The sequence below is a fragment of the Ptychodera flava genome, chromosome 9 (assembly GCF_041260155.1).
Source record: "Ptychodera flava strain L36383 chromosome 9, AS_Pfla_20210202, whole genome shotgun sequence".
Taxonomy (NCBI): domain Eukaryota; kingdom Metazoa; phylum Hemichordata; class Enteropneusta; family Ptychoderidae; genus Ptychodera; species Ptychodera flava.
The window spans coordinates 23,972,703-23,993,543 of NC_091936.1; the positions used below are offsets into that span (position 1 = coordinate 23,972,703).

At 36.4% G+C, this 20,841-nt stretch overlaps 1 protein-coding gene across 4 annotated transcripts; it reads left to right on the forward strand.

Annotated features, from left to right (window-relative positions):
• The first annotated feature begins 2 nt into the window (after window positions 1-2).
• On the forward strand, window positions 3-19,943 carry LOC139140438 (GATOR2 complex protein WDR24-like). 4 transcript variants are annotated; one of them, XM_070709723.1, is made up of 18 exons: window positions 3-207; window positions 2,019-2,123; window positions 2,573-2,686; window positions 4,499-4,683; window positions 4,972-5,094; window positions 6,300-6,431; window positions 7,009-7,213; window positions 7,617-7,720; window positions 8,821-9,030; window positions 9,883-9,993; window positions 10,803-10,917; window positions 11,965-12,274; window positions 12,968-13,015; window positions 13,262-13,421; window positions 16,024-16,126; window positions 16,552-16,637; window positions 16,819-16,925; window positions 18,732-19,943. In XM_070709723.1, the coding sequence occupies exons 1-18, from the start codon at window positions 162-164 to the stop codon at window positions 18,865-18,867; spliced, it is 2,400 nt and encodes a 799-aa protein (XP_070565824.1). In that variant the 5' UTR covers window positions 3-161; the 3' UTR covers window positions 18,868-19,943. The 4 variants fall into 4 exon arrangements, with proteins under 4 accessions (XP_070565824.1, XP_070565825.1, XP_070565826.1 ...); XM_070709724.1 differs by having other exon boundaries at window positions 33-120; XM_070709725.1 differs by lacking the exon at window positions 3-207 and adding an exon at window positions 502-633.
• Window positions 19,944-20,841: the final 898 nt, after the last annotated feature.

The following is a 20,841-nucleotide window of genomic DNA, read 5'->3' on the forward strand; positions in this document are numbered from 1 at the left end:
TTTCACTTGGCCTATGCATTGTGGGATTGTTACACAAAAAGTGATGACGTCTAACACACAACACTTCTTGAGATGCCGATGGGATACCGCTCTGCAGTTTCGAGACGGCAGAAAAACGAGGTTGAATGATTATTCTCCTAGTTTCTTTTATGCAATGAAACATGCAACCGGCACCAGCACTATCTAAAACTTCTCAAGCTGACTGGGGTGAGCTTCCTTTTTGCTAGTGCTACTTTCTGCTTGCAATAGTTGCACGATAAGACATGTACACTGTATTTTTATAATGCGCACAGGCAGTAAAAAGCTACTTCCTCTATCAGAAAGTTGGTATCTGGTGCATTTCATCTCTTTTTATATTAGACGGCTTCATCTCCATCGTAACCTCTGAGACAAAATACACAAAGCGTGGCGACACACATCCACTTTTCCTCCAGGCAGTCAGTACACAAACCGAAAGGGCCACATGCCGCCAATGAAATGCCAGCAACCTGACCCCCAAATCAGCAGGATTTTACCATTTCTGCGTAGGTGCGCGAATGCTGCACATTGAGGGATAGTGCTTAGCTGACTACTACGGGGTATAGTCTACTGGTTTAAATTTACACGAACAGCGAGCTAAGACTCGATTCCCAGGTACGGGTCATTAATTGAAATATTCATAGCCTGTAAGAAGGAAGTGCTTTGTACGTGTGGCCCAGTATACGGAGGCCGGAGAAAGAACGGTGACATCATCGTTGTATTCTGTTCTCCGAGAGTGAGCCCGTTGTTACAAGGCCGCGATGAGCATCTTTTTACCGGAATGGGACCCAAATCTAAGTCCCGTTGACAGCCGAAAGAAAAGTATTAACTGTGAGTCGTTTCTTTTACACTAAAGATGCTGAATTGGTCAGGAAAGCATCACAATTTCTCGATTGTATGTGGGGTGGAGGGTTGTTATGATAGCTACAATTATACCCATTTTCTTTCCCATGTTTTTGCTGTTCATCCAATCTGTGTGTATGTTACACCCACCAAAAAGACATACACACTGTTTAACTGGTAAACATTTTAATATTTCATACAAACCTCAGGGCTTGATCTTCCCTCCAGCCGGTAACTGTAGCTTGGTATTTTTTTAATCTTGGATTGAATTGACCCATATATGCTATAGGTGAAAAATTACGCTGGTGAAGACAGCATAAATGATCAATTGTTCATTCAACTATCATACACATTTGTTTTCAAAATCAATTGCCATAGGGACATATGCTGCCTAGCATACCCTTATATATATAACATTGATAAACTAATCATCCAGTCTGGGCTGCCATTGAAGTTGACTTCAAATGTGCACATCTAGCCTCGCAGCCAAATTAACATTTCCCCTGTGGGAGTACAGTAGTTAACTCTACAACTACAGCTTAGCTTCAACCTTCTCAAGGCTCAAGTATGACCCTCAGTTCTGTGAATTAATGCATATACATAGTCTTGATTGTTGATCACATTATCATCGTCCTTAGATTCTTCTCAGCTTATCGTACATACAACACTTTTCTCTGCATTATTTTTTTCTGGGAAATCATACCAATGTCTCTTCAATTAAAATTTGTATTTCATACTAAAAGGGTGGTTCAGGTAATAAGCAGGGTTAGAAAAAAAGCACATAGTCTAAAGTGAATATTGTAATGCCAAATCTGCATGATCGAATGTGTTCACGTCCAATTCCCTGTAAACAGGTCCACAGTCACCACTGATAACAATGGGTTTGGGTCAAACCATGTTTGTGAATGGGTTGAAATACATATATGTGAAATCATCAAATCCAATATCTTCTGTCATCTGAGGTAAGTGACCCGGAAAATACCACAAACATGAACATTTTTGAGTTATTCATGGGAAGCTTGTCATGTCAAAGACATAATAAGGGAAGATTTTGAATACTTTGCCCTTCCAGTAACAGGCCCACTCTTTGTCAGTGGCTGCATCATTCATCTTGAATAATTTTATACAGATTCATGGTAAATCTATCATATTTACAGTCACCAGCAGTATGGGGCGTACTATGCACACAACCCTTGACAGCACCATCAATGCACTCAGCATCTGCAGAGATACTTCACAGGTTGCCGTGGCAGGGAGAAATTGTGAGTATCACCCATCAGTATTTGTCTGTTCAATTGAATTTTTCTATGTAGCACGAACAGATTTATCAGAATTGCATCAATTAAGTGTCGGACGAATTTTGTGTTTTATTTCCTGAATGGGTACATGTATTTTTATATTATATTCTTATCGAACTGATATGATTATAAACTAGTGTATTAACCTGTTCATCCCCAGATTTCCGGTAAATGTGTCCTCACTCACCATCAATAACAATGGGTTTGGGCTGAACCATGACGGTGAAAGGGTTTAAGTTTCTCTGTACATGATAAATGTCAGCAAGGAAATGGCAAAAATAACACATAATAAAGCAACTTTTGCACAGGATAAACATATTGATTGAAGTTTACATCTCACATCAGGCTGCAGGCTATATAATAGGTATGCATTATAGAAAAACTAAATATAACACGTTTTTACTTTTTTTCAGTGTTCAAGATATTTTCAATTGAAGATGAAGGATTTGAGGAAAGACACAATTTAAGGGTTGGAAGAGTCAACTTGAACTACAGCAGTGCTGATGTGGTGTGGCATCCTTCAGATGGTAAGGACAAGTAATACAAACCAGATGATGTCAGTTGACTTTTGATTTTCTAAAACTTAAGGTTGAATGTGCCTCGGGGACAGATAACTGAACTTTTTATAATTCTTCTCTGATCTACCACTTGTGCGGGCTCATTTTAAAGCTCTTGGGATAAAAAAATATTTTCACAGTCTTAGTTTTCTACAAAAATTGAAAATTTCATTTTTTCCCATAGAGTGTAACAGGATCTAGGAGTGGAGGCATTTTTAATTTCAAATATTGGTAAATGTTTGGTAATTTGTTTCTCTAGTACCATACTTTGCATGGTGTTCCCTGCTTTTAATTCTTGATTTGGTAAGAGTAAGGCTGAAAGTTTTCATACTACCTTAAAAGAGACCCTGGATGACATCATTTCATGGTGTATTTTATCATTAAACACCAAAAAACATTACAATGTATATGAATATAGATGTCAGTGTTGAAATAATTTGCATCTTTTCTCATCCCAGGATAATTATGTTAATTTATGCTCAAATTTCATGTGTATTGGTTCACTCTGTTAGGGGCTGTGGATAATTAAAACATGGGCACGGTAAACACAACTAAATGTGTTCGGCTTCACCCCCCTCCCCATCTCCTAAACAAAAGTTTGGAAGTGCGAAAATCCAAGCAAGCCTCATTCTGTATCAGCATACCTACAATCAGTAATTACCACCCCCATTCCCCCACTCCCGCGTACCCCATCTAAAATCAATCTTTGTTCAGCGCCAACTAGACAATGACTCAACCAACAGAATGAAATTGAAACTGTGTATAAAATTTAAATAGTGTATTCAAAATGATAGTTAAGTTATTTTACTCGTACAATGAACCACATGTATGTCAATGTAATGCTGTTGTATAGCCGGTGCTGCACTGACTTGGTACATGCCAAACAATATAGCACAATATTTTGCCATTCCCAAAAAAACCCTGTAACAGGGTGTTGCCATATAAGAAGATGTAGTGCGATTTTTGCAAATGGTAATCAAAATACAGCCAAACCACCCTAAACACAGACATTGCATTTACCATGCGTGTATTTTAATTATCTACAGCCCCTAACAAACGATAGGTCAAAGATACAGCATTTTTAGTTCATAAACAGCTGACAGAAGCTTTTGTTCACTTTGATAACACTAGCATTTTCAAAAAAGAAAGCATATTTCACTGAACTATAGACACAGACTCACATATTATACCAATATTACAGGTATTTCAGTGTGTTTTAGATGATGCTGGATTAATATAATGGTATTTGAGCAGATTTATTTGCCAAAAAGGTCAACTAGTGCTATGTTGGTGAAGAGTACTGCTGAACTCTGAATATACAATGAGAATCAACACCATTCTTGTTTACTTCAAGCAAATGCCTCAAGCTCAGATGTCACTTTTTAATACGTCGGTACAAGTTCCTCTCACGATTGGTATTCATAAAGAGGATATTGAACCATATTATGACAGCATGTTTCGAAACTGCTTGCCTAGTGCATGTTTTATGAGTTACACTAGAATAACAGTGGTTTATTTTAGCAAAGGAAGTATCCTGAGTTTTTCAGTGAATACTGAGACTGCATTGACATGAAATGTGAACCTTTTCATAACTTATTACAAGTGTAACTCTGTTTATTCTCCATCAATCAATCACTCACTCTTCTGGGTGGATATGAAAAAAGTTTTTCTTTTTTCAATGTAAATAACTTTACGATAAAAAAAACCCCAAAAAACAAAAAAACATAGGTGGCATTTTAGTAACACATTTTTTTGCAACAACCCTTTAAACTTTCTTCTCAGATAATCTATTGGCCACTGCCGCTACCAATGGGGCCGTTATCACCTGGAACCTTGCCAAATCAACTCGATCAAAACAAGACCACATCTTCACAGATCACAAGAGAACAGTGAACAAAGTGTGCTTCCATCCATCGGAGCCCAACATCCTACTCAGTGGATCAATAGATGGTTCAATGAAATTATTTGTAAGTTGCCCAAAACCTCAAAGTAGAGCAACAGGTTTGGACAGACCAGAATCAGTTCAGGTCCGAAATTTGGGATTGTAGTCTGATTTTTGAGACACCCTATCCTCCTAAGATACACTTACAGTCATTGCCCCATGGTTGTTTTGACTTCTTTCTTCTACTTTCAAGTTTTATTCCTGGCTGGACATGTCACCCTGCAGATTAAGTCATTTCAGTCTTTAATTATGTTGGCATGTTGTTCTATTCTGCCGAAGTAAATGTATGATTGTATTTCCTTACTGTTCCCAGGACTTGCGGAAGAAAGAAGTTTCCAATACCTTCACTGGGAAATCAGAGAGTGTACGCGATGTACAGTTTTCCCCTCACCAGTACTTTTGCTTTGCAGCAGCTTTTGAAAATGGCAATATGCAGGTGAATGTATACACAACCAATATTTATCCCCACAAAGAATTTTTAGCTGCCTGTGAATGCTCAATGTGTCAAGTTGATTGTTAGGAAAAGTAGGCCTACTCTTTGATTAAGGTAGTATACGCCTTGAAAGTGAAAGATTTAAACGTTTGTTCAAACTTTCCCCAAAGAAACCTTTAACTATCCTTTTACAGAGCAAGCGTAACATACCAAGGGTCACCATGCAAAGTTTTGTACTAGAGAAACAAATTACCTAAGGCCCAAAAAAAAGAACAGAAATGTTTCTGGTCAGCACGCGCGTCACTTGAACAACAGCGCGCCACCCTTTTTTTCTGGTTTGTGGCCGGTGGCCGCGGCAAACTACGTACTGATTACTATAACACCAAACCAAAATGGCTGAAGAGAAAGAGAAAATTCTTTTGGGCACATGATCAGTGACTGCATGAACAGTTTAAATGTGACAATATTGATAAAACTATAAAATTGACCCTCCTCCCTCCCCTGAGGAGAAAAATAAATAAATAAAAAATTAAAAAAATTCGCGTCGCTGCACCATTTTTTTAAGAAAGGCCTGACCAGAAACATTTTTTTGGGGCCTAACAATTACTAATATTTGAAATTCAAATGGCTGCCATCCCTGTGTTAATTCTATGGGGAAAGAAGAAAATTGAGACTGCGAAATGTTTCTTACTTTAAGAGCTTTAAAATGAGCCTTTTTGTAAATATTTTAGTCCAAATATCTTTCCGTGAGGGCATTCTGCCTTGAGTGATACACACTGTTAACTTCAGCTTCTGTGGACTACAGGTATATATAGGTCATTGAAAGAAACCATGTGATGCTGATATGGACAGAAAAAACGTAAATGTGCAGAGCAATGCACACTTGTTTGTACTTGATCAGTTTTGGTAATACCACTGTCCATTTAAATTATAGTGTCACTTTTTTAATAAAACAAGTCAGTTGTAGCAATAGTTGGACTTGGCAGGAAAGGTTACTGAAAGAAAAATGAGAAAACACTGTGAAATATGAAATCAATCTTGTTCTCAACAATTGCATAGAAATTCTCAATTCTTTGTGCAAGAGAATTATTCAGCTGTATATGGCATTCACAGACAAATTTCCTCAACTACTGCCTGCAGTTTTCAGAGATTTCTTGAAAAGATAACATCACCAGAAAACTAACCCCCTGTTTCTGATTAAAACTAAGCTCTGGGACATCAGAAGGACTGACAAGTACTACCAGATGTTCACAGCTCACAACGGTCCGGTGTTCAGCATTGACTGGCACACCGAAGAAAGAAACTGGATAGCCTCTGCAGGAAGGGATAAAACCATCAAGGTGAGGCCCACTTGTAATCTCAAAGCAGTAGTGCCTTTGTAATATCACAGGTTGTTGCTCATATGTGCACAACTACCAGCCCCTTTGATATCTCAGGGAGTTGCTCAACTGTGATCTGCCTACTTTTGATGCCTACTTTTTTTTTGCCTTGTTTGAGAAGTCTGCCAATAAAGATGGTACTTGATGCAACCTCACACGGTCTATTCAAGCAAAGGTTAACTTTACACAATGCTCTTATCACAAGCCAACCCATTGAGCTATCAACTTGTCCCGTAAAGGGGCATGTTTTATCAGGTTTGTTTCTGCATAAATTGAATAACTGAACGCAAAGCTGATCGTCTGCCAGTAGCTCTATGTACAAATACATTGAAAGCACAGGCATTTTGTCTAATAGGGTGTATACAAACAAGTCAGCATGCAAATGGCCGCTAAGCATAACCAGTCACAAATCCCCCATGGAACCTTGCATTTATGCCACACATGAAAGTTATTATGCTTTTGTATACACATCGGTCTAGAACTAGAAGGGCATCTTGACCAAAGAACCCGAATGATTCCATTTCTTTTGTGCGTGTAGATCTGGACAGAGCTTCATATCAAGCCCTCACTACAGAACACAGTACAGACCATTGCATCAGTAGCCAGGATAAAATGGCGCCCTCAACGTCGATACCACATTGCCAGCAGTTCCTTATTGGTAGATCAAAGCATCAACATCTGGGACATCAGACGGCCGTACATTCCATTTGCTACATTTGAAGAGCACAAAGATGTTGCAACAGGTGAGAAAGTTTAGATGCGACATAGTATTGGACAGATTGATATCTGTACTCATGATGAAATGGTGTTTCTTCTTGATGGTATCTCAATTGATCATGATTATTAGAAAGTGAAACCATAATATTATAGATAAAATGATGCCAATTCAAGGTCTGTATTAGATGTACATTACATCCTTATTCAATGGAGTAGTATGCACGTGCATAGATATGTAAAACATCATCCATTGTTGAGACAGAGAGAGACAGAGGGAGGGAGAGATAGAGAGATTTGTTTAAGATGAATGACATTCTTGATTTATTGTACAACGTATTGGAAAATATCGTAGAAATATAACTTTTCTCATGGACATACATGCAATTCATTGTAGTTTCTAGTTAATGGCTCAATCGTCTACATTTGCAGGTATCGTATGGAGAAATGATCCCCATGTATTTCTGTCATGCTCCAAAGATTGTACTTTGTATCAACATGTATTCAGAGATGCAAAGAGACCGGCAGAGACGGCTGTAAGTATCAACAACGTTCATTGTGGTATAGGAATTATATGACTGTAAGAAAACTAAAGAGACTAAGTTTTATGAGCAGTTTTTATTTGATATGAAAAGTTGTTTGTGTTGTTTGCCTGTTTGGAAAATGCTAAAATACTGGTCAACTGTGCCTACCCTCAACTCTGCTTGCAGCCAGACAAGATTAGCCATTCAGTGAAATATTTTACAGTCTGTATTTAAAAATCAAGTTCAAAAATTCAAGTGTACAACGCTAACTATGCATTGGCTGCAGATACACTGTTACATAGAGTTTGGACCACATGGAAGTTTTTTGAATGAAATCTTAATTGTCGATGTCTTTAATATAGATAAGGACAACAGCTTTCACTTGTCATAGGAAACCAAGTTGGAATTTGGTTGTTCACAAACAAAATCATATCATTCAGCAAAAGGTTAATTTTTGACACTGCTTGCAAGTTGAAGGGACAAAGTTGCTTGTTATTGTGACATCAAGAATATACGGAATATTTTTATAAAGTTACCAATGATGATGGTACATAACTGCACATTATTTTTATAAAATGTAAGTAAATCTGGGAGAAAGAAATTCACCCCAGCTAAAAACAGTACACTTTGTAAAAGCTTCTGCTGAATTGCATGGACAAGTCTGGCAGGAACTTTCTATCATTTGTTTCCTCAGCTGAATACAGCGCTGGTGAATATTTTATTGTAGGTAGGCACTATAGATAATTATGAAACACCAATCATTAAAGACACACACAGGATGTTGGATTATGATTAAAAATTTGAATAGTTTGTTACTGTATTCTGTTTGTAACATTTTGTCATAGGAATTTCTGATATGTACAAATTCAGTGCCAACATCAAACTAAGATTACAATTTTACGCTTTATATGACTTAATTTACTTATTTTCATCAATCTAACAATAAAATTTACAAATTCAAATAGCCTGCCATAAAAAAATTCACACATCCTCAAAAATCTTACAAATGAGATCGTATTTTCTCACTTGAGTGATATTACAGAAAGCTTTTAATGCACAATAATTCCTTGGCAATAGAATGTTTGCAACAATTCGATTTTCCTATTGCACAGAATCCAGTTGGTGTAGCCATGAACATTTATGGTGATGTGTGCCATGCTGCAAGTGACACTCTGGGAGGCAACAGTATTCACAGGGGTGCATCTCCAGCAAATTACCCCTCAACTAGAATGCCAGCATTCTTCAGAAAGAACCCAGAGCCAGAGGAACAGACCAAGGCCGTGTGCAGCACTGTCAATATTTTCAAGAACCAAGACTCAAAGGTGAAGGCACATACTTTGTGAATCATCATCCTCTGTTTTTGTTAAGGCCTAAACTTATCATCTCTTTATAATTTGTGAACATCAGAACATCTTTCAATATTGTCAGATCATCTTATAATTACCCCCCCCCCTTTTGAATGGAAATGCCTATTATGACAACACTACTTTGTGACAGGATGGTCGGATCAATGTACCGGTTTCTCTTCATTTGAAATTTCTTACTCTGTAAGTGGTATTAGTTGCTACCAGACAGCAACTCGACACATCAGCACATTACAAAAACAGAGCAGCATTTCAAGAATTCATGACATGTATATTATTGTTGACGACAACAAATACATATGAATGGGTTCACCTCCATGGTTTACTGTAACAGGACAATAGGGCAGAATTTCTCAACTTCATAATCAGTGGTGGCGTATAAGGTAGTATGCGCCTCGAAATTGAAAGTCTTAAACTTTTCGCAAACTTTCCATTAATAAAACCCATTAAAACCAGTCCCTTCAGAAATCAAGAATAATCATCAGAAGTCACTGTGCAGCATTTGGTATAAGAGAAACAAATCACTCAATATTTACCGACACTTGCAATTCAACATGGCCATCATCCATGTGTGAATGCTATGATGGAAAAATTAAATTTTCAATTTTCACAAAAATAATCTGATGAAAAATTCACTCCTTGTGCTCCAAAATGAGCAGCAAGCACGAGACAAAAAAAGGAATTGTAAAATTTGAAAGTGCCGATATCTATCCCCCAGGCACATTCTACCTTAGCATGCATTCACTGTCAAGTGAGGGTACAGAACCAGATCACCAATCAATGTTTTTTGTCCAACCGTAATCTCATTAGTTTTCCGAAGGATTTTGCAAAAGTGCCCAGAAGTACCTGCTGACTGGTAAGCCCTTTGCTGACCTGTGTGAACACAATGCCCAGGTAGCTCAAGATCTGCAGAGACATCAGGTCAGTACTGCCTAAAATTCACTGATCAATATTTCACTTTTAGCAATCTGTTCATTTCTTTATTTGGCAATCTCTTTCTCCTTTCTCTTTCTTCCCAACTTCACCCAGTCCAGAAACTCGCCGTAGTTTTATCTGATACATCAAAACTTATGTTTTGTGTCATAGTCTGATTTTTTGTTGGAGCAATAAAATTGCTCATCAGGTGGAAGTACATCATGTATACATGACGTGCATTGAGAAGACATCCGTGTGCCGTAATTGCGCATGATAGATATCACAATATGAATGAAATTACCCCATTGCATTCATAGCCAATTTCGAGAGGGGCAAATTTAGTGATTGACTTTAAGCAGACTAGCAAGTTACGTAATTTTTCCCAGCTAGAGTCCTCGCAAAGCCCAATGAGCAGTTTTATAGCTTTAATGAAATATCAGAGGACTATTCCCATAGGGATTTTATCTATTTATTAAATTCTTGAATAAATGTATTTGTTTAACTTATGTGTATAAATGAGCATTGGCTGAACATTCAGTCAAATGATCATGATTAATTATAAACGGAAAATATTTATTTGACTAAAGTTTTGCACTGATACTTTCATCATTATCAAAGGTTTGGACTTATGATCAATAGCAAGTCTTGCATGCTGTGTTTTTAACAATCACAAGAAAGGACACGCAATGAGCTGAGATGGTGAAAAATCTCTCCAACTGTAATTTACTGCAACCACATTTCACTACAGAAAGGTCTCTCCTGAGTGAGGTAATTTGCATTTTGATACCAACCACCTGGTGTTCATCCCGTTACAGGTTGCACAGTCCTGGAAGATGTTGAAGTTACTTTATGCTGGCACAACGTCAACATCATCATCTTTCAGTAGAAATGTCTCCATTGCATCGGATAAACAAGATAAAGATGAAAAAGGTAAATACTGTGATCAATGTTGAAATAGTAAAGTGGACTTGGCAATGAGTTCATTTTCTTGTTGAAGTTTAGTTGTGCATCACTCTATATCTGTATTCATTGGGATCAATGCGTATCGTAAATGCTTTCTGCCAGAGAGGGCGCTATTGCTCTCAGTGACTACGAGTAAAGTCATTCAGTAAAAAAAAAAAAAAGTAAGTCATTCAGTTTGATCCGGTCTTTCAGTACCATCCACTAAGTTATATTTGTATATGTTGCTGAAATAAATTCTTAACCCTTTGAGCGCCAATGTCAATTTTTGTCACCTTTATAAAACGTAACCCCGGTCAAATTTTTTCAGATTTTTGCCAAAATTTTGAAGAAAAACTGTAGCCAATGAAATGTAATGTCCGTTTGGTCCAAAATCATCAAAATGATTACAAAAATTTCATAAAAACTGGTAAAATGTTGCACTAAAATTTTGATGGGAAATATTACAGTGCTCAAAGGGTTAAACTCCAAAATTTACTCAAAGAAGCTTTAAACCCTTTTATTTAAAAAGAAAGGAACAAATGGGTAAAATTTCATTGGAAGTGTGTGCAACATGATTTCAAATCAATTAACAAATCCCAGAAATGCAAATTTCTTACTATATTCCTTTCCCACCTCAAAGGAAACTTTACTTGTGATTGTCATAAAGAGAAGATTTCAAATGCTGTTTGGTCCTTTCAGTTATCGTAAGATTCCAGTTTCCAACCTTTAACAGCATTAAATTTATTATTGAGAATTAAATACTTTGAAATAGTAATATCAATTTAACAAATCAGATTGTTCAAAGAAAACTGCTTATTTCAAGGTACAAGATGTTTAAAGATCATAGCTATACTAACAAATGGCGAAATTCGTAAAGACCATGAGGGTTTAACCCTTTCACCCCATTTGCCCAGTACATGGGTTAACCCATCCTATTGAAAACAATAAGAATATATCAAAGTTTGCAGGTGAAATGGTCAGGGATCATTGAAATGGTCAGGGACGATTACGTGACAGTTTCAACTTTCACCACAGGTCGGAGTGAAACCCACATACCAAATCCAGACGCCCACTTCCCAGCAAAGAATGAACCTCGGATAGACAGCACACAGCTCGGTGATTCCACAGGTGTCACCAGTGAAAACGAGGAATCAGAGAGTGACTTAGAACGGGACAGGGATCTTACAACCCTAGCCAGCGGGTTGGCACAGAGTCATGGAGATTTTTTCTTTGGAGACGGAGAAGTGGATCCCTTTGATTATGACAATTATTCAGGAACTGAGCCAGGGGACGACTGGACACTTCCTACTGAAGCATTCCAACCCAGACATGAAATTGTAGATAGGTAAATAGGCGGGAGAGACAGATTTATTCAAAGTGTAGATAGGAAACTAGACGGGGAGAGAAAGATTTATTCAAGGGACAGCATCTGTAACTCTTGACAGTTTCCCATTTTTCTCTTATTTTTCAAAGTATAATGAGTTACAAAGTATTATGGGTAGCCTTATCAACACGACGCATTGTACACAACAGGCAGTGTTCTTAGACGAATGAATTCTAGTCTAGACTAATAGTCAGTTTTCAACAACAATGGTGGACATTACATACATGTACTTGCAGGTTGTACTGACAAGGTGAACTTTATTTCAAAATGACCTTGGCAATACAACAAGACATTTTTATTTTACAGACAGAACACAAATAAAAGAAAATTCATCAAAAGTTGTAGCTAACAGTGATTTAACAACGGTATATAGCTATTATAACCTAAAGGAAAATTTCACATTATTTATGTCCATTGTGTCGAAAGGGTATCTCAACATGAATATGTAAGAAGAAAGTATCTTTACACTTTTATGTATAGATGCACAATTTCTGCCTCCAAGAAAAAAGTCTTTTTGGCCTGATTTCACATTCTTACAATTTTGCAAAGATCCTGGTTTGAATACATTTAGATGACAGAGTACAGTTGAAATGTTGTAATGACTGTTTATTAACAATTTGTCTCTTACTCTTTTGGTTTTGCATTTTCTACCAGAGCTCCTTCACCCAGTGATTTACAAGAAAGACCAGCATCCCCATCGAGGTATGAAATTTGCTGTTTTTTTGACCTTATCACTCAACAGTTTTTTCTGTCAACCAAAAGCAGTTTTCACTGTTCAATATTTTTAAGGTAATACTCAAGGATTTAACATGTGCATGGTTGCCTAGCAGGCAATGTTCAGAATGAGAAGATTTGTATGTTACTATTTACCCAGCTTTCTTCATACTTTGTGGTCAATTACCCCAGATTCCAGTTTTTCACTATGATGTCAATCTGTATCATTTACAGTATCAATGAATCAGACACACTGAGTATCAGCAATCACATCTTGTCCGTGACAACATCCGACGTTAACCCAGTGTCCACATCAGCTACTGTTTCTACATCACTACCACAGTGGGAGTTCACGCCCATTGTCAAGGATATGCTGCATTTCTATGCGGAGCAGGTGAGTTAGAGTGGAAAGTCTCAATTCCACAAATTAAATGTGCCCACATACATACTTTATTGCCCATTACCTAACACTAAAAAATAAGAAGTTCAAATTAAACACCTTTTTGGGGTTTTTGGCACGTTAGCATATAAATAGCATTTTTAATTCGCTCCCATATATGCATATGTATATATGCAAATGGGAGGTATTCGTATAAGGTGGCAAAATGGCGTCTGTGTGTATGTATGTATGTATGTATGTCTGTTAGTCCGTCCACATCAAAAACTCCTAACCTACTGTCTTAGTATTTGGTGTACAGGTGCACCTAGGGGTGGAGATGTGAATTTGTTCAAATGAACATGTCAGTGCCAAAAATATGCAAATGAGGGGGAAAAAAGGAAAAATCCTGCAAATGGCTAAAACTCAGTAAGCATTGGTCAGATTTCGTTGAAACTTGGTATGCAGATTTCTTTAGGTATTCTAAATTATGAGTGAAAAAATTGGGATGAAATTTGCATGTTTGTATTTTTAGGGTATTTTTTCCGTTTTTAGTCAAAAAATCTTGTTCTCTGAAATCGCTCGTCTGATTGCCATGAAACTTAATATTCATGTTCGTCAAATTGTATTGATATTGTTATATTTGAAATTTTGGGGCAATTTCCCAAGTTTTGATAAAAAAATTTTTAATCCAAAAACTGCTGATTTGATAGCTTTGATACATGTATTTGGTATACAGGTATCTAAGATTAATCTCAATATAATGTATTGAAGGTATGTTGAAACTGGCAATTTTTTTTATTTTGGGGGCAATTTTTGCCTTTTTTGGTCAAAAAATTTTTCTCCTAAACCTTCTGATCTGGTAGCTTTGATATCTAGTGTACAGGTTCCTAGGGTTTATGTTAATTAGATATATTTAAAATTAGGATGAAATCTGCAATTTTGTATTTTGGGGGGGCAATTTTTCTCATTTTTGGTCAAAAAATTTGTTTCTCAAAATTTACCAGTCTGATTGCTTTGATATTTAGTAAACCGGTCCTTAGGGTTTTTGTTAATAAGATATATTGAAATAAAGTTGAAATCCGGAATTTTGAATTTTTGGGGCAACTTTGCGAAACTTTCAGTTTACTGGGATATCTTTCATTTTGTATTTTAAGATTTTTTTTTGGTAATTTTATACCTACTGGAACTTATATTAATAATGTGGTGATTTAGTAAGCATTTGATATAGTAAACTGTATTTGGTGTTGAAATGCGGTAAAAAATCCTGGCAGATTTTGAAAAAATTCCAAACAAATGCCAATAAAAAATTCAGCCAGAGAAGGTTTGACAAAAAGAAAAGGTGGGAGAGTGGGGAAAAAAGAATGTACAATTGATCGGATAAAAAAGATAATGTACCTCATCGATCTTCTAGACACCATCCCTTATCAAATGGTCCACCCCGATGTATTTTGTGCACAATTAACCATGCAGTGTATTTTAGTTTAAGATGTCAAGTTAGGTAAGGATTTGAAAGGAATAGTCAAGTTCACCACAGTTTAACTTTACCTCTTGTGTCATCATCCTTGTGTAATTGGTTAAGTTTGTAAGTTGTTCCAGATGTGGATGTACCAGCTGTTCTGGAAGAAAACAATGTTTACTTTTTCCTGTAGGGTTTCTGAGTTGATGATTGTTGTTGAAATTTCTCCATGTATCTGGTGTATGGGCAAAGTGTAAATACTGGTTGCATGTTATGTATTTCAGTCTATTTCAAATATTGTAAATGAAAAATCAAGAATAGTTTACTGTGTGCTTGTAAAAGATAACATATTTGTCAATACATAAACTGCCTTGCAGATTGATTGTCTTAAATATTATCACAGAAGTAGAAAAGGAAAAGAAACTAATCAAATTGCTGTAACATATTCACCTTCAGTGCCTGTATAGGCCTATACTTAACTATTTTATCATTACATTCAGCTGTTTGTTATATCTTTATCACTCTCCATGGGCAAAGGCACACTCGGGGTCAATGTCATCACTCTGTGCCAGTCTGTGTATGTCAGTCCGTCTGTATATGTATGTCCATGTTTCATGCAATTGTTGACTTGTTTTCATAACTATATGGGAGCGAACAGTGATGTTGTCAGTATTTTTAATTCACCTTTCATGTCACCACAGGCTAGATATTTGATCATACACAAACTACCATCATTTGCACAGAAATGTGTAAATTTTCGACAAACCAGAATTATGTGATGTATTTGCAAGACATTCATGGTGAATTATACCATACTATGCTAGCTCGTATTCACCCAAACTCTAACAAGTTTCTCTTGAACTTCATACATAGAGTGCCCTGTGTAAGTTTCAGTTGCCAAGTGAATTTTGATGCCATAGGTGTTTAGCTAGCTAGATGTGTGGTCCCCTTGAGGATTCTTCAAAACATGCATTTACATAAATTAACATAAAAATATCAAAAGTGTATCGACCATCATCATTTTTGAACAGGGAAGTAATATCACTCTGAATCCAGAACCGTGGAAATGTACTCTAAAATGAAGCCGTGAACTATAAATGAGAATGTAGGATGTGTGAGGCTCTCTTTGATATGTGTGTTTGTTGGTGTTTCTCTCCTCAGGGTGATGTTCAGATGACCGTGTCAGCTTTGATTATACTGGGTGATCGCATACGAAGTCAAATCAGTGAAACATCTCAGGAAGTCTGGTTCATGTCCTACATAGGTATGCTATTGTGGTGAAATTTCATATCGACCTTGATATGTCCCTTCTCACTCGATATCAGGCAATTTTTCAGAAACCAAATTGTTAAAATCAAAATAGTACAAGAGGGATAGCACTGGTTATTGCCAACAATTGGTCAATAACAGTCAATGCAAAATAGAAAATTTTGGCATAAAGCCATTCTATTTAAGAAAAAGTGAGTTATTAACTCAAAATAACGCATTAAATACAGAGTTAAGTTGAAATATGGACAAGTATTTTGTCTGAAATAACATTATATAATATAGGTTGACCCATTGTGAAAGTTACAGTGATTTGCTGTCTATTTTAACCTCAACATTAGATCATCCACTTCATAGCATCAATGGACAGATCTCAGTGCAGTGACAGTGATCAGATTGACATCTTTCTGTGATTGTTTTCAGAGTTACTCTGCAGGTTCCAGTTGTACACAGTGGCCACAGAGGTCATCAAACTTAGCAATCATGCAGCTGTTGGAGCCTTGAATCAGGTGAGTGATGACCTTTCACCTCAGTTACTACCCATAATTCAATGCGACTGAAATTCTATTCTGCAAAATGTGCTGCTCAATGAAGTTGTGGCGCGCTTTTCAATTGCTTCTTTTCATTGTCAAGTAAATACAGGAGTTTTAGTTTGACTCTGATGCCTTTGTTTTTTTCCACTCCCTCTAGGCGTCTACCACAATTCATACAAACTGTAACAAGTGCAATAAACCCCTGACAAAGAGTGGCTGGCTGTGTGAGAGATGCTGTAACCTGACTAATACGTGTTCAATCTGGTAAGTACACAGTGACATGCACGGTTGCTACTACCATAAGGACACACAGTTTGGTGAATTGACTTCTTTGCAAGTCAAACAGCATTGCAACCATCACTGGATTCAGCAGTTTTGGGTACAGAATTGTTGATATCAGTTGCCTGAATTCGTCATACAAAAGTGATTAAATACATGTCAAACAAGCACTTTTTATACATTTTTGTGTGTGATAATTTACAGTCACAGAAATTTTCCATCATCACTGTGTGAACATTCATGAATTCTTACATGTTTTACCGGTATGTAAATCTCTTTTTCCAGGGTTTATGTGTAAACTTGTCATATTCTGTGATTGGATTAGAGATGACAGTGATCTCAGTGTTTGCATGATTGAATCTAAGGAAATTAAAGATTTCAAATCTCACACAATGTATCATGCAACATATATTACAGTCACTGATGTCAGGGCACAATGTCAGTCTGTTTTTACAACTTGCTACTATAGACTATAGTCTATAGAAGCTATTGGGATGGGTATCCGTCCGGCGTCCGTCGTCAGTCTGTATGTATGTATGTATGTATGTATGTATGTATGTATGTCCGTTTGTGAGGCGTCCGTCCACTCAAATATCTTGAGAACCGCAGTACTTACTGATTTGATATTTGTTGTGTAGATGAAAAATACGATTTTGAGAAACTATTTTTTTTAATTTTTTGATATTGTTGAAAATAGGCAATTAATGCCAAAAAAGGTGTTTTTGGTAAAAAATCTTCTTCTTCATAACCGCTGGTCAGACAGCTTTGATATTTGGTATACAGGTCCCTAGGGGTAACCCAACTTAGACTTGTTCAAATTGTGATGAAATATGCAAATCTGTATTTTTAAGGAATTTTTTTTGTCATTTTGGTCAAAATTTGACTTACATTGTATGTAATTCTTGTACTGTATAAACCCTATCAATTCACCCAGAAAAAAATAATTAATATGATTTTAAATACCGTTATTGAATTAATTAGGAAATCATCGAAGCCAAAATAATTTTAGTGTAGAATTATCAGAAAGTTCAACTTTTTTTGACAGTTCATAGTGAAATGCTTACCATCTTGGAGGATTAAAACATGTAAAGGCAACTTTCCTGAATCCCAACTTTGACATATTCTGAGCCGTCATTTATTGTGCCATGTATGTTATCTAAAAGAAATTGCTCAAAATAGTCAATAGAGATAGAGATAGAGATAGAGAAAGTTCTAATTTCCATTTATGGTTGACTTGGTAAGGATAAAATAAAATTACTTTTTGAGGAAAAAAATAGAGTGGTCAATAAAAAGAGTGGTCAAAGTGATAGGGGTTTTATGGTAAAGCTAGGCTGTATAAAGATTCCTCATGTGCTATTTATAGCAATTATGCAATCTGTGTAAACAGTGCAATGAAAGTGTAACATGATTCCTTATAATGCTTTTGATGACCTTGAACTTCTTAAGTTTCAAACCTTTGTCTCTTCAGTGTGCTTTCTCTGAGTATGTACAGTCTCAACTTATTAAACAGAACTCACAATGTTAATCAAAGATATCCACCTTCTTCATCAATACATGTGTCACAAAAGGTTATTCTCTACATAACTAACAGAGCTCTGTCAACTGTTGAGTTGCTTGTTCTTTCAAAACCGCTGGTCAGACAGCTTTAATATTTAGTTTACTTGTCCGTAGGATGACCTTAGTGAGATAATTTCATACAGTAAGGAAATACTTAATTTTGTATCCATGTCTATAGTAGCTTCAGGGACTTTGGCCCTATGTTTACAACTTGTTTCTTTTCTTTCAATGCAGTCATCACGTAGTGAAAGGTTTGTACGTATGGTGCCAAGGCTGTAATCACGGAGGACATTTACATCACATTGAAGAGTGGTTGAAAATTAGTCCCTGGTGTCCTGTAGGTTGTGGACATCTGTGTGAGTACAGCTAGAAGTGACAACCACCACTACAACATCAAAGTCTACCGTATACCAGTACATAGACTTCGTCATGTGTATTTACAAAGCACCGCATCAGGGAGCGTAGAATCTGCATTGTGGCCTTTGAACACTTGTTTTGTCTTCCATGAGAACCATAAAGCCAATTACAGACTCGTCAATGTAGATTGGATTGGTGAAAATCAATCTGGAAAGCTTTGAGCCTTGTGGCAGCCAAACATGCACAACCAACATGAGTTGTGATTAGACTGCCCTCTAGAGGTTGCAAAAGAAGAGGAATTCCAATCTTCTCCAACTTGCCCAGCTTCATAACAATCTGTGAAAGAAACTATGGACAACAGCTTTCTTTTTTTAAGGAAAATGAAATCTTAATCCAATTGTAGATGATAGAGAAGCTTTATATTTAGGAAAGTAAAGAAAGTATCGTAACTCAGCTTGTTACGTGTCTATCAAGAGATGTATCAATTGAGTCAATTGAGTTCTCTTGTCTCAGAATTAAATCTTTCATATCAGCTGGAATTTACATCACCAACTTTTTGTTACAGCACTTGTGAAAAAGCTGTTTTTTACTAAAAGTCATTTTTTAAAAATTATTTCATGATACTCTTAGCTGTATAGCTGGTCAGGAGAACCAATAGTGCCATACCCACTTGTATAAAGATATGAAATATCATGGTAGATTCACACAGTCAAATTAGGTGTTTAGATCTTCAGATGTTATCGTAATTTCATGACGTATCTCAAAAATCATGAGTGCATTTCCAATTGACAGAGTCGAGAACTGATACATGTACTTTTGGAATTCATAGGTAAGCTTTGTCAGTGCTTAAAAGTAGTACTAGTATACTCTGCTTTGTATTCAGCATATGCCTGCTCAGTATGTCTTTCAGTGCAGACATACATAGATAGCCTTTGTAGCTTGCCAAAGAAAGAACTTTCTTTACAGTACCATATTACTTGGTAATAGTGCCATGAACGGAACATGATGGGCTGCATACTACAATTTTGTATTTTTTTTGCCGCTATGTAAATATTTGAAAATGTAGATAAAATGTATAGTATCAAACCATGACCTGGCAAATCAAGTCTTCTGTTTCAAATCATGACCTGGCCAATCAAGCCTTCTGTTGCATGGGATCATGTTTTCCCATCATGATGACTTTTGTCTTACAGCTAATTTAATCTGAAATTTGACCTTGAGGTACATAAATGCTAGAACTGTGTCAAAATGTTTTATAATCTGAGTTACTAGTTGCCCTTGAAAATTTGTGAAAAGTCATCTTCTCAGCACCACTTTACTACTACTGAAAATTCATACAGAGTGATTCTTACGTGATGGATAGACACAATTTAGGCAAAAGGTGACCTGTGTTTGTTCTTCACCTTTTCCAGAATCTGCCTCTATATTGGCAAATTTTTTGAACAGCTTCAGTACATTTGGAAACAAAATATGCAAACTAGGTGGGTGATTAGGTAGGATATCTATGTACATAATCTTATCGTCAAATATATACACTGAAATTTGCTGTGATTTTCAGAATTTTCAAAGGAACATCATGATGGATTAAATATTAATCCATGGTGTTCTATGTGTCTATTTACAGCCCATAATTCCATTTCATATCCCCGTATATCTTCAACCAAATGCCTAATTCACAATCTGCCATGTTATCAATATCATATAATATTAATAAGTATTCCCACAAATTTTTTCTCTGGTGTTCCAACTGATAAAGCCAGGTAATCTATAGATCTGATAACTTCTCACTCGTCAACCATTTCTATGTTCTTACCATAGACTGATTACTGTCGTTGGTACAACATCATAAGTATACAATAATTTATTAATGAGAGATAGCCACAAGGCAGTTCTATGAGTATGAAAACAAAAGAATCTTCGTACATAAACGCAAATCAAGTCTGTACGAAATATTCTGACAAAATCCTCTGCCAAAATACCTTGACAG